Source organism: Peromyscus leucopus, chromosome 16_21 (assembly GCF_004664715.2).
Source record: "Peromyscus leucopus breed LL Stock chromosome 16_21, UCI_PerLeu_2.1, whole genome shotgun sequence".
Taxonomy (NCBI): domain Eukaryota; kingdom Metazoa; phylum Chordata; class Mammalia; order Rodentia; family Cricetidae; genus Peromyscus; species Peromyscus leucopus.
Genome location: NC_051084.1, coordinates 64648897 through 64671201, shown reverse-complemented (window position 1 = coordinate 64671201; position 22305 = coordinate 64648897). Strand labels below are relative to the sequence as shown.

General features: G+C 39.1%; 1 protein-coding gene across 3 annotated transcripts; it reads left to right on the top strand.

The window, feature by feature from the left end:
• Nucleotides 1–246: 246 nt before the first annotated feature.
• On the top strand, nucleotides 247–21967 carry LOC114705398 (cysteine-rich secretory protein 2-like). Of its 3 annotated transcripts, none has more exons than XM_028887282.2 (10): nucleotides 247–354; nucleotides 1059–1141; nucleotides 2186–2217; nucleotides 3440–3517; nucleotides 8292–8408; nucleotides 14653–14740; nucleotides 16946–17088; nucleotides 17522–17619; nucleotides 20006–20094; nucleotides 21368–21967. In XM_028887282.2, exons 4-10 carry the CDS (start codon nucleotides 3449–3451, stop codon nucleotides 21493–21495), a joined length of 732 nt encoding a protein of 243 aa, XP_028743115.1. In that variant the 5' UTR covers nucleotides 247–354; nucleotides 1059–1141; nucleotides 2186–2217; nucleotides 3440–3448; the 3' UTR covers nucleotides 21496–21967. The 3 variants fall into 3 exon arrangements, with proteins under 3 accessions (XP_028743115.1, XP_037055886.1, XP_037055887.1); XM_037199991.1 differs by having other exon boundaries at nucleotides 2186–2235; XM_037199992.1 differs by lacking the exon at nucleotides 2186–2217.
• The last annotated feature ends 338 nt before the right edge of the window (nucleotides 21968–22305 follow it).

Here is a 22305-nt window from a genome sequence, read left to right as displayed (position 1 = left end):
CTTTCTCCCTGAACGTTCAAAATCCTGATGTATCTCCTTTTTTCTCTTCCTAGAGCCCTGTTGTGTTAACAAACATTGAATCCCCTCAACTCCCAACAAATGACAATAACGAAGTAGGACTTCACTTTTCACAGGGGAAAACATTCAAGAACTTGTCCGCGACCTCCTACAGAGAGATGGTTGAGGGAGGGATGGATTCTATGAAGAGGAACACTTACTCTGAGGGCATAAAGCTTCGTGACGTCGCCCCCACGTGGCGGCAGGAGGCAGTTACCATCGCCCAGGGAGGGAAGGGCAGCAGGAGCCCTCTCTGGCTCCCTCCGACAGCATGAAGATCTGTGCTGTGAAGTCCTGGTAAATATTAGTGTAGACAGAGAGAGTGGATGTGACCAGGGTAGGGAAAAGGGGTAAATCTAGTGTAGATAAAGATGTGTGAGGTGAGGGGCCGTTGGCAGATTCAGGGACAATTATTAGCTCACTTTCTTAGCAAGAATCGGCTAGAGATTTCCCATGACCTTAGAAGAGATATCGTCACGGAGGGAGCTTAAAGCCATGTCTAAGCCTGGCTTTTCTGAGGTCAGATTTAAAATGTCAGTTTTTTTTTTTAAATTGTATGAGTGTGCATTTATATGACTATAGCAATAAGATCTGAGGTCATACATTCTTCTGAACTTCCAGAAGAGAAGATGTGAAGTTATATTGACCAAACACCAACGCATATAGTTAACACTGTTGGAGTTATAGACAACATCTTTTGAAGAACGTGAAGACTGCGTGCTAGATCAAAGGGGGGACTTTGTACACACTTCCGTTTTCGAGGGTGGTAGCCAGCCAGTGGTTACTGAGTTTCTTAAGAAGTAGACTTTTGGTCTAGTGTATGAAGGAAATACTAAGCCACTGAAGCACAGTTTGGCCCCCAAAGCATATTATAGTGTTAATAGTGACATCAAATAATGAAGAATTAAGATGACGTTAGTGAACAGTCAGGTTTTAAGTTTATGACAGAGTATTGGCAATATCTATAAGGCTCTCTTTATATCGTTGTTTCCATCTTCTAGAACAATGAAAGCTCACATCATGCCCCTGACATCTTACAAGAACCATGTCATCCTGATCTTAGAACATTAAAAGAAAGGACAAGGTATTGTTCCATTCACATGTAGGAAGGGTAAAATGACAGTCAAATTTTTCAACTAAGTATGAATGTAGGTTTCAAGAACAAAGCACAAAGTAAGGGAATGCATAAAACATTTTTTTCTTGAACACATTTTTAGCAATGGTGCCCTTCTTCAGACTTTATGAAGATGACTACCATTTGGATTGGCAACAACATGGGAGTGGAATGTGTGGCCTCCTGGTCTACTAGACTTTGGAATTATGGATCATACAATGCAGACACACGGAGTGACTTAGCTGTATAAAATCTTCATGTATATGCCTTTTTCAATGAGGATGCAGTTAGTTCATTTTTCCTTATGTTAAGGAGGGCCAGGTCTCCAGCATTTGAATTGACATCAGGAAGAAAAAAAAGTTTTAAATAATTTTGAAATTAACATTCAATCAGATCACAAATTTTTATGGAAATATCTGATGGGGTTAAGCCAAATTTTAGATACTGCAAAAGATAATAAAATACTCATATTATCCATTTATGGTTATACATATTAAATTATATGAGGACTGTATTAAGATTTTTACAGAGTTATGTCTTTGTTTTTTTTTTTTAAGTAAGACTATAGAAATTCACATTTTGTGTAAGGGAAAACTGAAGCTCTGATGGATTTCCCAAGCCTGATGGTTTCCAAAGACTGTATCTTAATGAACATTAAGCTACAGATAGAAAATAAAAGTCATAGAAAGTTGATGCATGAATGTGTTCAGCTTTAAGATATGCCCTACTTCTCTTCTCAAGAATAAAATAGTCTTGGATGGTCAATATAGAAATACCAGGCTCCAAAGACACTGTCTAGATTGTAATGTGCTTAAGAACTTAACTGTAGTTACTCATGTTAGCAGTTTGGATGGGAACCAAATGAAAAAAAGCTGGAGGTGAAATTTAAGTATGTTGGTGTGAAAAATGCCATTTGAGGGCAGTGTTGACTGAAACTGATGTGTAGATGCAGAATGTGCCCAGAGACAGTTGTGATGTGTAATCTATCCTCTCCCACCTTCTGTCTTGACACAGGGAAGGCAGATATTTCAACTGTCCAACCATCAGTAAGTGACTGTTCTAATGTGAGCATTTTTATCATGCCAATAACTCTAATGTTGCCAAGAGTAAAAAGATATACTTAATATATCTACTTGTGGTCTTAAGAATGATATCAACAAAACTCTTTAGCAATGCTATTACAGAAACAATGGTATCAATTTTATATGTATATATGAACTTTTTGTATGATTACATAAATAGATAGCATAGCTAATTCTCATGTTTTTAATTTGTCTTCCACATTAGAACTATGTTTATTGGGAAAGCAAAAATGTGGTATTTGTGCATATGTTTCATCTCAATATGTGATTATATAATAAGAATTAAAATAAGGATAAAGGGGCCCCATGAAGCTGCATTAATGACTTGTTCTTCCCAAAATGAAACTATTTTTTGTTTTTCTATGAACAATGCATTTGAAGTCATGACTGGTGGGTAATGATGGGAAGATAAGTATTTCCCCAACTGAGCTGCTTTTAATATTATCCTAAGGACCCAAGGTGTGTCATCCTATTTAGAAGACGCAATATGAGGATGAGCAAGGAGGCCTTTTGAAATACAATGATAATATTAAACATCCTTTGTACCAAATCGTGACCAGAACTGAGAAGAGTAGGCTTTTAATTCATTAACTATATGTTTTTCTATAGCAGAACTTTTGACAACAATACAAGCATGAGAAAAAAAAAAACAGTTTCTATTTTCTCTCTCTGAGAAATAACCACTTTTAAGGTGTTTGATCATTTATGTTGGCATAATCCCAACCCTGAAATCTTGATTGAATTCTAGTGTAGATAGATAAATAGTTCTCTCTTTATTGAGAATAGGAAGTTGAGAGGTGGGACACAGTGGAAAAACTGAACCCTTTCCCACACAATGAGATGGATGATGAGTGTCAACAACCTAATTAGCTAGGAAGAAATTTATTGTTCACATTTCCTTTTAGATGAAGAAAAGGGAACAGAAATTTGCAGGAAGATGCTAGGAATTCCTGAGTCACTGCACATACAAGTCAAGGACAACCATCAAATTCTTCAGTTCATGTCCCTTTTAGAGACAAGGGGGTTTCACTGTGATTCTATTTGCATCATATAGTGACTCTTCAGCTGTTACATTGTTAGTGAACTAGAAGTTACAGATGCTTGGCATACCTTAGATCACCCAATTTCCCCCTTCCCGAATCCCTGTACTACTGACTTCAGTGAAGATTTTTTTTTGTTTTCATAGCTTCCAGCCATGGCTTCCTTCCAGGTGATGCTGTTTCTCTTTGCTTTGCTGCATCAATCATTGCCCACTGAAGGAAAGGTAAGGTTAAAGGGGAAACATTCTTTCAGAGCACTCTGACAGCTTTGGAAAAGGGCTACTTTGAGAGCACAGGACTCCAGAGTACCTGACAGGTGACAAAGTTTTCATGGCATTTCATATGGAAACAGAGATGGGGACTAGGCTGATTTGCTCCATCATTCCTGTGGGGGCTGCCTGTCCCATGTGCCTATTGGATACTTGAAAAGACAAAGTATATTCCAAGAAGAAGGTTCACAGGCATCAACCACATAGTACAAGTTAAACAACAAACCTCACTAGTATTGTTTGTTAAATTAACAGATAACAGTATTTTCTATAATTGGTTAAATAATATATTAAGTTCAGAGCACTGTTGTTAAGAATTACCTAAGACTTGCTGGCTGAACACAGAAATGTTTTTTTTTTTTTCTATAGCTGTCGGGGCTAGAAGTCTGAAATCGAGGTCTCTCTGGCAGACTTAGGAGGGGACCGGTCCCTTCCTTTCTATCTTATAGTGACTTCTGCCAGTTGTTGTTGTCCTTCAACAGATGACTGTGTCTTTCCAACCTCTTCCTTCATCTTAACATAATCTCATCTATGTTTCTCATGAAATTGCTTGGTCCCAAATTCAGGTTCCACTTGGGTACTTTAGGATAATTTTGTGTCAAGATTCTCAACTTGATTCTGTAAAGACATTTTCTTTTCAAATAAGACTGTATTTATAGAGAATTTGAATTAGGATATGGAAATATCTTTAGGGGGCAATTATTCAACTTATCACAAATAAATATATTGCTAGAATTCACTTCTTTTACATTTTAATAGGCCATCTCCAGTTTGGATTACATATCACTCCCAAATCATATTTTAAAAAGACAGCATGTTATATGGGTTTAAAGAGATAATTAAGGATCTTCTGCTCAAAGTATTTTCTACGTCTTTATTTTATCCCATTTCCATATGATTGCTCAGAAATGTAAGAATATTTAATCTTAAATTTGCCCTTTCTTTGCCTCTGTCACTACATTTATCTCTTGTTATTGTTTACAAATAACTGGACTTGTTTCTAAATTGAAAACAAATCTGATTCTAAAGTCTTTTTGTGTTTATCAATGATCATGGAATTAGCACATAAAGCATTGTTACTGTGTGGAATCTTGAATTTAGACCCCCCCCTTTTCACATATGATTTTAATGCTTTAATGATCCCAGATCAAGGCCAGTCATTCTTTTTTTTTTTTTTTTTTAAAGATTTATTTATTTACTATGTATACAGTGTTCTGTCTGCATATACACTTGCAGGTCAGAAGAGGGCACCAGATCTCATTACAGATGGTTGTGAGTCACCATGTGGTTGCTGGGAATTGAACTCATGACCTCTGGAAGAACAGCCAGTGCTCTTAACCTCTGAGCCATCTCTCCAGCCCAAAGGCCAGTCATTCTTGTCAGTGTGTGTGAGGCTCACACATGGAGTTCACCTCCTGGCCTGGAAGCCCATGAGTAAGAAGTACTGTTGTCACTGTTGTCTGTTCTCATAGTCTGCCCTGACCTCTAAAACTCAATGCTAGCTAGAAATAAAGAGTTTGATATTTGTTCAGGCCTCATCAGGCATTCATAACTGTAACCAGTCTGTTATAATAGTCAAATTCTCAGACCAGGGAGAATTTGCTTTTCACTCTCCAGAGCTTTATTATAACAGTTTTCCATCTTTTCTCCCTTGAATGATTTTTGCCCTGGACCTTCACAATTCTCCTCCTACGTCCTGGTCCAACTCTTGGCCTTCATTCACAAAAATCATTACAAAGTGAGATGTTGTTGGGTTTTAGGCACCACTCAATGCTCACTGATTACCCCTCTCAGCGTGACTCTCTATGCTTCTCAGCAGTCCTGTGAACACTGTAAATCTTTTCCAATCCCAAACCAGAATCATCTTTTGTGAACTCTTTGTTATCCTCAATAAACTGATCTCTCCTCACATAGACTCCACCTATCAGGTTTGAAGAAGTCATATGTTTTTTTGAATGCATTATGAACCCTGTAAGGATAGATTGTTTTTTTTTTTTTTTTTGTTGTTGTTGTTGTTAACTTTAGACTTTAGACATAATCTTACTTCCTGATCTCACAATAAAAGCTCTATTGATACTCATCTAAAAATAAATACATCTATACATAGAATTTTCATGTACAAAATATAATGGTATAAGGATCAGAAAAGAATTTCATATCCTAAGAAACCAACACTTTTGTGTTTTGAAGTTACTTTAAGTGACAATCTGAGGATAATAGAAACATGGAAATGTCTGATAATTCAGGGATTGGTCATTGCTGATGTGTGTCCTGTGCATCCACTGTACTTTAGAAATCTGCAACTGTTCTACACCTATTGGTCTGAGGCACTATATAATAGTCTCTGTCCTTAGGGACACAAAACAGGAGACAGACATGGACAGAGAATAGAAAATGGCCAAAGCTGTGTGATCAGAACTATGAAGGGAGAAAGCTGAGAGTCTTGAGGGAACTCAGTATGGTGGGGAACAGTTGAGTAACTTATCCCAAAGTATCAGGAAGCCTGCTATGAGCAATGTGTCTATTAGAAATACTTCAGAATCTTGCTCACACCCATGGGACATTGCGCTCTTTTATAAATTTAAGCTTAGAGCCTGCTCAATAACCAAAAGCCCCATTCTTCTCTCAGCATTAGCTGACATATGTATATAATCATCCATATAAGCTGAAAATATGAACTCTGTACCAAGCACGTTTTACTACTAAACTGAGCCAAGTGGGTAGTATTCCATTCAGTAGATGAATGTGTTGCCCTTGAATTGTGTAGAAAACATTTAAAAATATTTAAAAAGTATGTATGGAGCAACCTTGGAAAATATGCTGCCTCATGGTTTTGCTCAGGTGCTCGATGGGAGATACGAATTTAGACTAAATTTGAATGTTCTGTCACCAAACGCAAATGCCACAGACAGCAATGTTCTCTGTGAAGCCTAGGATGAATCATGGGATTCCCTCACTTTATCTTATTGTGACTTGATCAAATGTGAATGGATATGTCTTAGATTTCCTGTTATGAGGGTTTGATAACAAAATTTATCTCATTTTTAAATCTAAATTATTTTTCATGTGATATATATTATGTTTTTTCCCCCTACTTGACTTCACCAATATCCTTCCCATCTCCCTATCCACCAACTTCATGTTCTCTCTATCTTGCTGTCAAAAAACAAAACAAAAAGCAAAACAAATAAAAACAAGACAAAAATGCCAAAACAAAGCAAAATCAATAGAGTCTGTTTTGTATTTGCAAACTATTCTTGGGTATAGGGCCTGCTCTGGAGCATGGTTGATGTACTCACTGTGGTAGTTTGAATGTAAATGCCCCCATAATCTCATAGGTGTGACATTATTAGGAGGTGTGGCTTTTTGGAGTGGATATGGCCTTGTTGGAGGAAGTGTGTAACTGTGGGGTTGGGCCTTGAGGTTTCCTATGCTCAGGATACTGCCCAGATACTCAACTTCCTGTTGTCTATAAGCCAAGGTATAGTCAACACCATGTTTGCCTGCATACCACCATGCTCCCTGCCATGATGGTAATGGACTGTACTTCTGAAACTGTAAGCCAGCCACCATAATTAAATGTTTTCTTTATAAGAGTTGCCGTGGTCATGGTGTCTCTTCATAGAAATGGAAACCAAGTTAAGGCAGTCACTGACACTCCATTGGAGAAGACTTGATTTTCTCTTTGCCAGCAGGTATTATTTACAAATAGCTTCTCAGTGTTAGGAGTGGAACACCATGTCAAGTTTCCCCAGTCAGGCAGGACTGGGATTTTTGTTTGGTGAATCTCTGCAGGTCTTTTGTGTATTGCCACAGTCTCTCTAAGTTCATATGTGCATCAGTCTTGTGCCTAGAAGACAGTGTTTCCTTGGAGTCACCCATCACTCTGGACCTTAGCATCATTTTGTTCCCTCTTCTGCATAGACCCCTGAACCTTGAGGGTGGGGCAGGGCTTTGATGAAGACATCTCCTTTAGGTCATCTCACTTAGGACTGAGTGCTCCAAAGTCTGTCACTCCCTGCATGTTGTCCAGTTGTGGGTCTCTGGTTAGTTCTCACCTATTGAAAGAAGAAGCTTCTCTGATGAGGCCTGAATGATGTACTGATCTATGGCTGTAGCAATATGTCATCCGGGGTCATGTTATTGCTATGTTCCTTTAGCAGAAGAATAGTAGGTTTTCCCCTAGATCATATGACCTATATATAGTCTCAGATTCTTTGCCACTTTAGCATTGTCAGATATGGGTTCCAGTTCAAGAGTAAACCTTAATCCCAATCAAAAAAATGGCTTGTTATTTTCATAATATTAATGCCTTATTGCACCAGTATAACATGCAGGCAGATCACTGTTTTAAGGCTCATGGTTTGTGTTGGGCTGATATTGATTACCTTTCTTCTCTGGTCACATGCAGAGTTGCTCCCAGAATCACCTCTCATAGGACTACATTAAAAAAAAAAAACCCACAATGAAAGCTAAATTAAAATCAGAACCTAGCATTTGTGGCCTCAGAAGGATTTTTATCTTGCAATGAATTACTCATCATTTCCAAGTCTTCTGTCTACTCGTTCCTATTAAAATTAAGTGTTGACTCAGTTTTATTGGCATTGCCAAGCAGCTAATATTTTTTCCTTTTCTATTTGTGTGATATTATGTGATAATAGTTTTAAAACCGAAGTTATTTCTTCAATGTCTGTGATCTACAAAATTGTTAAAAGTTATTTTCCTTCAGGATCCGGCTTTCACTGCATTGTTAACCAACCAACCGCATATTCAAAGAGAGATTGTAAATAAACACAATGAACTGAGGAGATCAGTTAACCCCACTGCCAGCAACATGCTAAAAATGGTAAGAGACTGTGTTGGAAATGATGTGAACCAGCTGTGGAGTAAGAATCCAGTTGTACAGGGGAGGGGGGGATCCAGGTGTGAGGGGGCAGCTGTGGGGGGGGGGGGAGGATCCATCTGTGTGAGGAGGAGCTGTCCTGGATGTGGAGAAAGGAGATGTTGGTGATGGCTTAACATTATGGTTTAAAATATTCCCTGCTGCTGTAAGGACCAGGCTTCAGCAGCTCAGCAATTGAGGAGGAGCCATAGAGTCAGTGAACTAATCACTCAATTTTACTTTTCTATTGGAGGGGGTAAAACTTAATTCTCTGGGGTCATCCAGTGGGACAAAACTTAGCTCTCTGTGCCCAGCAAAAAAGGGAAACAACAACAACACACACACACACACACACACACACACACACACACACACACACACACACACCATTAGGAACTCTCTGTTATCTCTGTCTCACCTTTTTCTTTTCTTACCTTTACCTAGATGTATCCCTTCTGTGTAGCTTAAGTTTTCCTGCCTTGCCCACAGTCAGGACAAATCTCTGCCACCCGCCAGTCCCACAGCTGCTCAGACCCAACCAAGTAAACACAGAGACTTTATATTGCTTTCAAACTGTATGGCCGTGGCAGGCTTCTTGCTAACTGTTCCTTTATCTTAAATTAATCCATTTCTACAAATCTATACCTCGCCACGTGGCTGGTGGCTTATCGGCATCTTCACAGGCTGCTGGTCATGGCGGCGGCTGCAGCATCTCTGGTCATTGCGGCGGCTGCAGCAGCAAGTCCTTCTGCCCTCCTGTCCTTTTATTTCTCCTCTCTGCTAGTCCCGCCTATCTTTCCTGCCTAGCCACGGCCGATCAGGTTTTATTTATTGACTAATCAGAGCAACTTGACATACAGACCATCCCCCAGCACAGCCAAGTGCAGACCATCTCAAACACCTGCACTCAGGCCCATGGTCCTAATCATCCTCTATACGGACCTGCTGGGTAACGCCACAAGGAACCCAAGAAGGGCTCCCACAGGACATACAAATCATCCCACAGCACTTCCCCTTTTCTTTTTTTTTTTTTTTAAAAAGGAAGGTTTTAACTTTTACACATCTCCAAAGCCAGCTTGGTATATTTGGGAATTTGGGCGTAGCTTCTCTTAACTACTTCCTGCTGGAGGGGGGCGCTGTATCTTATGGGGACATTTTAAGATCATGGAGTAGTCCATGAGGCTGTATCGTCTGAGCCAGTTGCCTTGAAACAATTCTAGATGTTGGATCATCTGGGTCATGGTGTCATCGGAGACCTTTCAGGTGGTCTTGGCTGGTCAAACCTGATGTATCTTAATCTGGAACAAATCCACAGCCTCTGGCTTTCTGTGGAAACAAAAGCAGAATCTCCTTTCCAAAGCAACACATCCTTAGACATAAATTTCAAAACTGAAATACCTTCAAAATATACACATTGATTTAACTGAGCAGTCTTTACAATCACATGTCTTTCTGCAGTTAAAAATCCCAAAGACAATATAATCCAAACTCTCTGTGTGATATCCATCTTTACATGGCTTATTTTTTTTATATTACTTTTACTTTCTCTTTAAAGACTATTTTTTTTAAACTTTCTATTTCTTTATATAACTGTCTATGTTCCTTTTCCTCTCTCTTCCAAGCCTATGTACATTTTAGCAAAGGCTAAATCCACCACGCAGCTTAATGTGCCACTTGCAGAGGCCTCATTTCCGCCTTACTGCAGGTTAAGTGCACACGCCAGGAACCCGCCAGTAACTCAAATCGGCGGCTGCCGCTCATTTGAGAAAGAGAATTAGGAACTGTGGGGCGTTTACCGATGTCACCGTTCCTGGAGAACTTACCGACGCCACCGCTCCGTGTGTTGAGTTCTGAATCCTCTTTACCACCACTCGAGGATTCTTCTCAGATCACACTTTATTGGAGCGCCTCTTGGTTAAGGGACTTTGTCTTTAGTATTTATTTATTTATTTTTTTCATAACACCGGCCTTTATCCCTGTTCATTTGTCCTTTTTTTTTAGTCCCTCTTTTTTTTTTCTTCCCTTTTTTTCTTTAGCCCTTTTTTTCTTTAGCCCCACGTTCGGGCGCCAATTGTAGCTTGAGTTTTTCTGCCTTGCCTACAGTCAGGACAAATCTCTGCCACCCGCCAGTCCCACAGCTGCTCAGACCCAACCAAGTAAACACAGAGACTTATTTTGCTTTCAAACTGTATGGCCGTGGCAGGCTTCTTGCTAACTGTTCCTTTATCTTAAATTAATCCATTTCTACAAATCTATACCTCGCCACGTGGCTGGTGGCTTATCGGCGTCTTCACAGGCTGCTGGTCATTGCGGCGGCTGCAGCAAGTCCTTCTGCCCTCCTGTCCTTTTATTTCTCCTCTCTGCTAGTCCCGCCTATCTTTCCTGCCTAGCCACGGCCGATCAGGTTTTATTTATTAACCAATCAGAACAACTTGACATACAAACCATCCCCCAGAACAGCCAAGTGCAGACCATCTCAAACACCTGCACTCAGGCCCATGGTCCTAATCATCCTCTATACGGACCTGCTGGGTAATGCCACAAGGAACCCAAGAAGGGCTCCCACAGGACATACAAATCATCACACACACACACACACACACACACACACACACACACACACCATTAGGAACTCTCTGTTATCTCTGTCTCACCTTTTTCTTTTCTTACCTTTACCTAGATGTATCCCTTCTGTATATTTATTTTTTTTCCCTTACACTTATATACCCCAGTAGACTACTTCAAGCAATATGAAAATTACAGTGTGGTTACATTCTATTTTTAAGTGAATGATTACAATGAATACAAGTAAAAAAACAACTTGTTTCCCATTTCCCTTACATAATTAAACATTTTACATATTACAGGTAAAACAAATTATTCCCAAGAACCCACATACATTCATGTCCAAGTAACTTGTTATAGATTAACAGAGTGTAAGCAAGCAAGTTATTTTTCTCAGCCAGCACTTTTACTGGCAGGTTGCATTTTGAGGTTACAAAGAAATGATCAAACATTGTGTTATTTATCTCACTCAAAAGGTAATCTTATAAAAATGTTAAAAGAATAACAATATAAACCTTTATATATGAAAAGCAATCAGTAAGTCTACTTTGATCCTCAGGGTGCATACCCACTCAGCAACAGTTTTTTTTTTTTTTTTTTTTTTTTTAATATCAGGAAGCTGAGGGCAGAAATGCGTACAAGGAATTAATCACTACCCTTGATCAGCAACCCATCCTAGCAAGAAAGGCACATCAGCTAATAATAACAGGGCTGTTATTGTTCTTGTTTCTTGATGTCAGAGTCCCTCACTGAACTATATGCCTTCCTAAACTTAAATTGTTCCCCAAGAATTTCTACCTCAAAGTCATTAACAAAGACATCTTAACCTTAGTCATTATTTAAAACTTTGTTTAGCTATGATGAACACTAAAACCCATGAACATATCTACCAATATTAAGATGAAAAGAACTTGAGCTAGCCTAGTTTCTGGGACACAATTGTTTTCCTTAATCATTAATGTAAGTCACAGTCTATATGGCTCCTCAAGAGAAACTCCTAAGTCCTAGCTGTGTGACACTGCCTTGTTCTTATTTTCTACCCTCTGCAGCGCCTGTTTTATCAAGGGTGATAGCAACACCATATCCTGCCTTTACCCACATTGATTTTCCCACTAAACTAACCTCTATAATAATCCCTTTCTATATTTGTTAAAAACCCTTAGTTATCAAAATTCTATTTAAACTAATACTATTATTGTATAAAATCATTGCTTCAGTTAAACAGTGCAGCTTAAGAGGAAATCATCTTCACAATAATCCATAGGAAAAATGTCCCGTAGAATGGGATATTTCCATGAGATAATCACACTACATTAAGAGCAATGGGGTTCCCCCCACACCCATTCATACCGTGCTAGATACCAGAGCAAAATGGCAGCAGCAAACATGTAAAGGCACAGCACTAGCAAGAGATATTCTGGACCCGAAGCCCATGGGGCCTTGCCTATCTGAGATTCACCCATCAGTGTAGACGAATTGTCACAGCCAAGGGACACGTCACTGTACCTCAGCCCACCATGAGTGTCATGAATTAGGAAGGTGCTTTTAGCTACAATTACAATCTCTTCTTAAGCTCTCTCAGGTTTAGGTGGAAATTCTTGCCACCATGTCTGGACAGCATTTGTAAATAAATTGCTAAAGGTCTTATTAAATAAAAAACATGGAGCCAGATATAGGCGTGAAAACCTGAGAGATCAGGGAAATAGGAAAAGCCACAAGCTAACCTCACCTCAAAGACACTTCAGTCTCACAAGAGACCTACTTTCTGTATACCCACGCCTATATTCCTTTCTGTTCTGCTCACTCAATGGCTCTCTCAGCCCAGCTACATCACTTCCACTTCCTGCCCAGCTCTGTCTGTCTGTCCAGACCTCCAGACCTCTATGGTTAGTGCTGGGATTAAAGGCATGTGTCACCGTGCTTGGTTCTGTTCCCCAGTGTGGCCTTGAACTCACAGAGATCCAGACATATCTCTTCCTCCCAAGTGATAGGATTAAAGGCGTGTGCTACCATTGCCTGACTTCTATGTTTACTTATAGTGGCTGGCTTTTTCCTCTGATCCTCAGATAAATTTTATTGGGTGACACAGTATATTGGGGGACACAATACATCACCACACATCAGTGCTTTGCTTCCATCGGTGGTTCATGTTTTGATTTTGGTATTTTACTAAAATTTTTATGCTGGAAAGACTATATTATTTTCATTTTAACATGGTTAAGTGACTTTTCAAGTTTGGGGTCTAATAAGTTAGAATCAGAAACCAAATCTTGGATCATCCTGTGTGAAGCATTTTGTTCACTTTTTCTTAGTCATGTGTCAAGGCATTTTCTGTCTTTCAGGGTCTTACTTCTTGAAGACGATTTTTTTTTTCTGTGTTTCTGTGTGTGTGAGTGTGAACATGTACACATGTATGTGGGTGCCTGTGGAGACCAGAGGCATTAGATCTCCCATAGAACTTGGTTTATGGACAGCTATGAGTCAATTTGCAGGGGTGATGGGAATCAAACATGGGACCTCTGCAAAAGAGCAGTAGGTTCTCTCAACCACTGAGACATCTCTCCATTCTTAATACTATACCCTTCTTTTAAAATTTTTTATTAAGAAATTTTTATTCATTCTATATACCCTTCACAGATCCCCCTTACATCCCTCCTCCTGCTCCCCTCCCTGCAGCCTTACCTTTGCCTCTTTACAAATGGTATGGCCTCTTACGAGGAGTTAGCAAAGCCTGGCACATTTAGTTGAGGCAGGTCCAAGCCCATCCCCCTGCATCAAGGCTATGCAAGGTATCCCGCCATAGACAATGGGCTCCAAAAAGCCCACTCATGCACCAGGTATAGATCCTATTCCCACTATCAGGGGGCCTTCAAACAGACCAAGCTACACAACTGTCTCGCCCATGCAGAGGGTCCAGTCTAGTCCCACAACTGTTGGTCCAAAGTTCATGAGTTCCCACTAGCTTGATTCCATTGTATCTCCAAGTTTTCCCATCATGGCTTAGATTACTAGCAGTGGTAGAGGGGGTGCCTGAGCTGGCCCATTGATCAGATTGGTGAATGCCCTAACTCTCATCATAGAGCCTTCATCCAGTAACTGATGGAAACAGATGCAGAGAGCCATGGCCAACCACCAGGCAAAGCTCCAGAAGTCCAATCGAAGAGAGGAAAGAGGGATTCTATGAGCAAGGGGCATCAAGACCATGATGGGGAAACTTACTATGCCCTTCTTAATGTACAGTATTTCCCAGGACACAGTGCTAACATCCCTTTATCCTATTTAAGCCCATATTTCCCACATGAAAGCAATAGGCATCAAAGGACTTTGGAATAACTCAGAGCAGCCTATAATATTAATATTATTAGAATGTTTCACATGTATCAATATTTAGCATCATTCATGAACATTGTAAATGTGCCTCTATGGTTAGATATTTTGCCCTTATACACATCTCTGATGGACTTCTCTTCATGTCAAAACTAGCACACACAAAAATTAAAACAAGCCAAAGAGGCATTTTAATATCAGTGATAATTAGAAAATATTTCCATGGGAGTTTTATCGTTTTGCTAGCCTATTAAATTATAAGCTTTCATTATGGTTGGATCACTAAATTTAGTTTTCTTTCTCTCTTGCTATTTAGGAGTGGAGCATAGCAGCATCAGGAAATTCTCAAAAGTGGGCTAACAAGTGTATTTTAGAGCACAGCAATTGGCAAGACCGAAAGATCAGTATGTACATTATATATGGCTACTTAATAAATGAATAACTTCAATACTAGCAGGCCTTTGTAGGATATAACATTAAGAATTTGCACATAAATGCTATTCATGCTATCTTTCAAAGTCATTTATTTGTGATTGAGATATAATTATAACAACAATGTGGTTCATGTTTATCTATATTATGCAAATGTTTCATGCCATGTATCATTTGTTCTCTCCAAGCTCATAAGCAAAGAAGATCATGGGTCATCCTTTTTTAACAAAAATTCTCAAATTAGAATCACAACATTAGGAAGAAAACGGCCAGGCCAAAGAACACACCAAGGTCATGCCATACTAGATTTTTTTTTCATGCTTTTATCAAATCTAATCTCCTGCCCCCTCATTTTGATAATAAACAACTGTTCAGTGTTTTGATATCTATTTTTAGGATATATGTAATTGTGTTCAGTTGTTGCTTGGTTTTGCCACAAAATACTTAATGTTTTGAAATAGTATTCAAAATCCATGTAGGCTGAATATTTTGAGAATAATTTTAAATTATGTAAAGCAGTGAAGTTTTTCTTTTCTTTCTTTTTTTCTTCCCCCTCTCTCTTTTGGTTAGGTAGGACCTCACTATGCAACTGTTGTTGTTTAGTTTTTACTCTTTTGGGGGGCCCACCACCTGGTTCCCAATTAAATCACACACGGAGGCTTATTCTTAGTTACAAATGCCCACCTTAGCTTGACTCCCCCGCCCCAACAGTTTTTCTTAACCTAAATTACCCTCCTTACCTTGTGCCCCTGTGCTTTTCCTGCTCTCTTCTGTAAATCTTAGTCTTACTCTGTAGCTTGCTGTGTAAGATGGGTGGTTGGCCCCTGGAGTCCTCCTACTTCTCTGACTTCTTTTATCTCCTCCCAGATTTCTCCTTCTATATAGTCTCTCTGCCTTCCAGCCCCACCTATCCTTTCTCCTGCCTCACTATTGGCCATTCAGTTCTTTATTAGACTGTCAGGTGTTTTAGACAAGCAAAGAATCACAGCTTCACAGAGTTAAACAAATGCAACATAAACAAAGCAACACACCTTAAAATAATATTCTGCAACATGTGACCCTGGCTGCACTAGAACTGGCTATGTAGAACAGGTTGTCCATGAACTTGCTATGATCCTCCTGTCTCTAACTCCCAGGTCTGGGACTAAAGGTGTGCAATGCCAAGCCCAGCATATGTTTTGTTTTCTATGTTCTGAATTTGACTGATGTGTAGATTGCTGTGGTAGACTCTAAGGAACAACAGGACCCATTTTATTGTGGAGTACAGATCAACGAGGGAGGAAATTTGATACGCAGACCTCACACAGGATGATTACTAATATATTGAAGCATGTAGAGAAGCCTGCTGTGGAAGTGGTTAGTCATCCTTGCATTGTTTCAGTTGATCTATTGTTATTGTATCATTGCTGTTATAATAATAAAATAACTGTGAAGAGATGATCAGAGTTAGTAGAAGACTGAAGCAGTCTTGGAGATCAAGTGGACTATTACATTGTTACTTTTACCTTCACTATTAATGGAGGTATCTTAGCACGTTTGATATTCATTGTATGTAGTATAGACATGGCCTTTTAAGCTCACACAGATTAAATGACTTGGCTATTGTAACACTTGTCCTGGCTGTGTCTGGTTCTCCAAGGAAGAGGATTAAGCCTGTGAAATCATCTTTCCTACTGACAGCTGTCTTTTAAAACAATCTGTCAAAAATGACTTTGTCTTCCTTCACAAAAAAATCCATGGACTTTTCTTTAGGGTCTTCTTTGTGAAAACTGGTGAGTGCGACAGAGGAGAAAACATGCAAGTGTTGGTTACTTGTCTTTACTAAGCCTGCATCACAAAGCACATGAGACACATACACATGGAGAATTTAGTGCCTAGATGAGTGCAGTTTTGACAGTGCAAATGGAGAAGGCCTTGAAAGAACGGATTATTCACAATCTGTTAAGTATTTGCATGCTTAGGCAAGCTTGGTGTGTCAGATGGCTGTCTTCTCATCTGATTAATCAATCCATTAATTAATTAATTAATCTAAGAAGCAGGCACCCTGCTTCCACCTCAACCAACAGTTACCCACCATAGGCCGTATGGCTGAAGTACAGCATTTTGCATTCATGTAGTCAATTTATTTTGAGATTGAAAGTTCTATTGTTTTCCTCATAAACAATGTTCCTTTCCAGATACAAAATGTGGTGAGAATCTCTATATGTCAAGTGACCCTACTTCTTGGTCAGCCGTAATTCAAAATTGGTACGATGAAAGTGAGTTTTTTACTTATGGTGTAGGAGCAAAACCCAATGCAGCTGTTGGACATTACACTCAGGTGAGTAGATGCATGAAGATGCTGGAGTAACAAACACTGTAATGTAATGACCAAAGCTTTGTCAACCACTGACCCATTCCTATGTTCAGTTTGAGACAGACTGAGTAGGTATTGTATAGTTCTGTCATTTGAATGATATTTTAATATATATTAATCTATTCCCAGGATCTGAAGAATTCTTGATAGGAAAGCATACAGTTTATACTTTCATTATATATGGGAAAAATAGTGATCCTACATGACATGTTTAGTTTTAAAGGGTATTAGGAATAAAATTTTATTACTGTGATTCCCAAAATAGAAATTTTATAAGGTAAATGTTATAGACAGCAGTAGCCACATGTTATATATATATATATGAATATTTATTTTTGAGTGTTTTTACCAGTTTTCTAATAAACATCCATGCTTTTTATCTCCCATGGACTTATAGGTTGTTTGGTATTCATCTTACAAAGTTGGATGTGGAATTGCTTACTGTCCCAACCAAGACATCCTAAAATACTTCTACGTTTGCCAATACTGTCCTGCGTAAGTATGCACTTCAGAATTAAAAGTTTGTCATTTTACCTGCAAAATAATATGGAAAAGCTCTTCTATAAAGCAAATCAGAATCACAAGGGTAGCCCCACCAAGGGAAGGGCGAATGTCAGGGTTTTTCTTTGAAGATCTAGGCAACGTTAATTTGTCAGAGAAGAATACAGTTCCCCAGTTCTGAATGTAAAGATCTAAGATCTCCATCTTCACTTATGAAATGATGTCATTTCCTTCAGTTAGCCTTCCCTAGGTCCCTCATTCAAGGACTATTCATGCTGTGGATTTTTTCTAAGATTTCATGTTATTTATTTTGATAATTTTGCACTGCAGGACTGTACAAGTTTAATGCTAGGACAAATGACTTAAGCTGTTGGTTTGCAAATGGGATGATATACCTTGATTAAAGATTGTTTTCTATTCAAATATTTCAATTGCTCTTTACCTACAAAAGAGAAGAATCTTACATTGTTCCCACAAACTTTGATATTTCACATGTGTAACTATAACATAATTTTTAGTCTTAATTATATTTACTTTTTGAAAGGGGTGAGGACCACCCTTCCTGTCAGACTTGCTGGGACATGGTTACTCAGATGATAGGAGACTGCAGTAGGAGAGCTGTGAACTCTGAATTTGTTTTTCTGCAAGTACACCTTTCAGCATTTACTAGAGAGAATTCATAAAACAGGGAGATATATATCTAAATCTATTGCTTGATCATAAAAGCATCCCATGGGCAGGCACAAGAAACAATATATGGAATGGATAATGGGAGGAAGCTGAGGAATGAACCTACAGAGCATTTCTAGAACCCTCATGGCTTGTTTTTCTAAGTGCTCACTCAATACACAAAGACTCAGCTGTGTTGCCTTGGGCTTTTTCCCACTTGCACAATTAAGATTTAGATTCCTTCATATTTTCAAGATCATAACTAGCCCATGTGGTAATGATCATCACGAGTCACATATTAATTCCTGTAGGATAGTATACCTTGGACGTTGGCACAGATCAAAACTTGGGAAACTGGCATTCTTTTCTTAGTAACCATAACATTCTCACACATTCTTTTAAGTACTAGCTAGAGTTGCTTAAGTATATGCTACTAACCATGCACAAACAATATAAACTCACTCTCAGCAACAAGAAACAAATGCAGAAACTTTGCTTTCCACTTTAGAGGAACTGTGGGATAGCTCAGATTTCAGATAGAATATATTTAGTAATGAACAGTTTTCCATTACCACTACCATTTATGAGCTATTCTTTCTTAGGAGTGATGTGCTTCTGTAACCCACACCTTGCAGGGTCTTGCCTTAATAATTATTTCATCTATCTGGCAACAGAGGGGGAAGTTCTAGATGCCAGTTGCCTCAGTTTCCTTACTTAATTTGGTGAATTGCAGTCAGAGAGATGGCATGTCATTGCTAACCTTGGTTGTCACCTTGACACAGGTGGGAAGGAACCTCAAATTAAGGAATTTCCTATGTTGAATTGGCCTGTGTCTGTGAGGTATTTTCTCGACTGCTAGTGAATGTGTGTGTGTGTGTGTGGGAGGGCTGGTCCACTGCTGGCCATGCCATCTTTAGGTGGGTAGACCTGGACCATGAAGGAAAAGCAGCTGAACTTGAAGCTGGGTGCAGCTTGTAAGCGTGTCTGCCTCAGTTCCTGCCTCCAGGTTCCTGCCTCCAGGTTCCTGCCTCCAGGTTCCTGCCTCCACTTCCCCTCAGTGATGGATTATAACTTGTGACCTAAAATAAACCCCTCTTCCCCCCTTCCCCCACTAAGTCTGTAGCTAGAATTTTCCTGCCTTGTCCACAGTCAGGACAAATCTTTGTCATCCGCCAGTCCCACAGCCGCTCAGACCCAACCAAGTAAACACAGAGACTTATATTGCTTACAAACTGTATGGCCATGGCAGGCTTCTTGCTAACTGTTCTTAAAGCTTAAATTAATCAATTTCCATAAATCTATGCCTTGCCATGTGGCTCGTGGCTTACCGGCATCTTCACATGCTGCTTATCCTGGCGGCGGCTGGCAGTGACCCCTTCTGCCTTCCTGTTCTTTCTTTTCTCCTCTCTGTTAGTCCCGCCTATACTTCCTACCTAGCCACTGGCCAATCAGTATTTTCTTTATTGACCAATCAGAGCAACTTGACATATAGAACATCCACACAGCACAAGTCACTTTTAGTCAATGTTTTATCTCAGTCACAGACAGCAAACCAGGACAGATGTGTTCGTGTTTGATGTCCTTGCTTAATTGTTATTGCTGTCAATAGCAGAACTGAAAACCAGGCACAACCATGTATGTATGTTTGCTGATGCTTTAGTGCATAAAACAAGCAGCTAAGGGAGAAATAATGATATGTTTCACATTGCAGGGGTAACAATGCATTGACAAAGAGCACTCCTTACCAACAAGGGGAAGCTTGTGCTAGCTGTCCCAACAACTGTGACAATGGACTATGCAGTAAGTGTGAAGGGACCACTGGTGGTTCCTCGTATAGCGTTTTATTTTATTCCATGATCTGTAAAATCAAATAAATGATGTATTCTTAGAAGAAGAAAAAAAAATCGACTCAAGAAAAGCATTAAAATAAGCATTTTATACACACTACTAACTTACATTTTATTTACAATGAAAAGAGTTTTACCTGTGTTCCCTAACAGAACATTTATCCTTGGTGACTGTGATGTGCAGAGACTATTCACTGTGCACTGCATTCATAAGTTGTTCCTTAAACTTAATATCAATAGGCCCAAAGTAGCATTTAAAAAAAAAAATCAAAACATGGTCCTGGAGAGATAGCTCAGTATTTGCTGCTCTTGTAGATGACCTGGGTTCCATTCCCAGAACTGACCTTGGTGATTCACAACAACTGCCTGTGACTCCAGTTTCAGGATATCTGATGTCCTTTTCTGTCCTCAGGTGCTGGACAAACAGACATGCAGGCATACATATATTCATAACTTTAAAAAAATCAAATCGCACATGCCTACATGAATTGAAACAGTATTTTGCCTGTTTTACATCCCATAATGCTAGTCTTTGAGTGCTGTTTGCATGCTTCTCAGAAGAAAAGGGACTATACCAGCTTGATTCCTTCTCCAGACTCAAATGCAGAGTTGTTGAGATTTTGTGTCCTTGAAATTGTAGGAGGGCTGTAAAGAGACCACACCCATGACCAATCAACTTTGAGGGTCTGAGGAGTTCAGAGAAAAACATGGCACACTGCCCTTGTTTCAGTCCACCCACAAAGAGCATTTACTCCTGAAAGTGTAAAGTTGGGTTTCCAAAATGCAAGATGAGAGGAATCTCTATAACACTTGTCTTAGAACATTAGCCACGAATGTGGCCTTGGGGACTTGAAATGGGCTAGTTAGGCTAAGAAGCTAATTTAATTTACCATGCACTAAAATAGCTACATTTGCCTAGTGGGTACCATATCAGACTCAGCAGCTAAAGATACGTTTATATCTTTTTCTTTCTCTTTGACTGCCAGGGGATATAAGTAAGTCAATTCATTTTAGAAATATACCATTGAATTAAAAGTAAGAAAAAGTGATGGGTGAACCAGCAGGCTCAGCCAAGTTTCCTACCTGGGTTTCTCAAGACCACCACAGTGGCAATGATGCCAGTGTGTTTCTCCTTCCTACCTCTTTATAGATGTTTTAATGGGTGGGCTTTTCTGCTGCTACTTCAGATAATGGCAATAAGATAACCAAATCTGATTTCATTGCAGCCAATAGCTGTGAGTATGAAGATTTGCTTAGTAACTGTGAGTCCTTGAAGAACTCAGCAGGCTGTGCACATGGACTGCTCAAGGAAAAGTGCCAGGCTACTTGCCTGTGTGAAGGCAAAATTCACTAACATGTCCAGTGTGTGGTGTGAAGGACTACATGAGAAGGTGATGCAGCCTTTAGCTGAGACATGCCAGGGAAACCTATAGGAGATCAGTGACAAGTCGGATCCCAAATGACAAGGCTTCTTCCCTTCCAGGATTTGTACAGAAATCTTTTTTTATACAGCCATTAAAAAAGTGTCATTTAGGATGACAACTTTGGACTATGACCAACTTTGGTGCTTTAAATGTAATGAATTGAATTGGTGGAGAATTTTGAAAGTTGTGCAAACACAGGTCATTCGTCACTAGAACTTTGAAAAAAAAGAAAAAACCGTATGTGTCCTAAAACAACTTGCAATGGAATAATGGACTGTAGAAACATCACCGTCCACCTACTCTACAGTGTCTACCAGGATGAAGCTTGACATCTGTATTTGTCTTATGTCCTTTTAATTAAACACAAGTAATCTTTTTCAATAAAGAACTTAAGCAACTACATGATTCGGTTTTCATGTAATATTTATATAGCATGTCTTTTTAACTGACAGTAACTAAGCACAGGTAAATAATTATACAGGGAAAAATCTATTAAATAGATTACCAAAGTTTAAGCAGAAAACATAACAATTACATCTTGATTTCATTTTATGGGTATGTAAGTAATCACTATATAGAGGATGTGGTTCAACGTAATATACAAGCCTAGTCATCTGATGAAACAATTAAGATTAATGAATGTCCTAGAGAAGTGAGCATTCATAATTCTGTACATTTCACTCAAGATTGTTTGAAAATGACATGTAAATCAGCTCACTTTCCATAAGATCAAACATAAG

Coding starts and splice junctions, on each gene's coding strand:
- LOC114705398 (XM_037199992.1), top strand. CDS start 3,449: ATGGCTTCCTTCCAGGTGATGCTGTTTCTCTTTGCTTTGCTGCATCAA. Junction 8,409..14,652: donor CCAGCAACATGCTAAAAATG/GTAAGAGACTGT, acceptor CTTGCTATTTAG/GAGTGGAGCATAGCAGCATC. Junction 14,741..16,945: donor TTGGCAAGACCGAAAGATCA/GTATGTACATTA, acceptor GTTCCTTTCCAG/ATACAAAATGTGGTGAGAAT.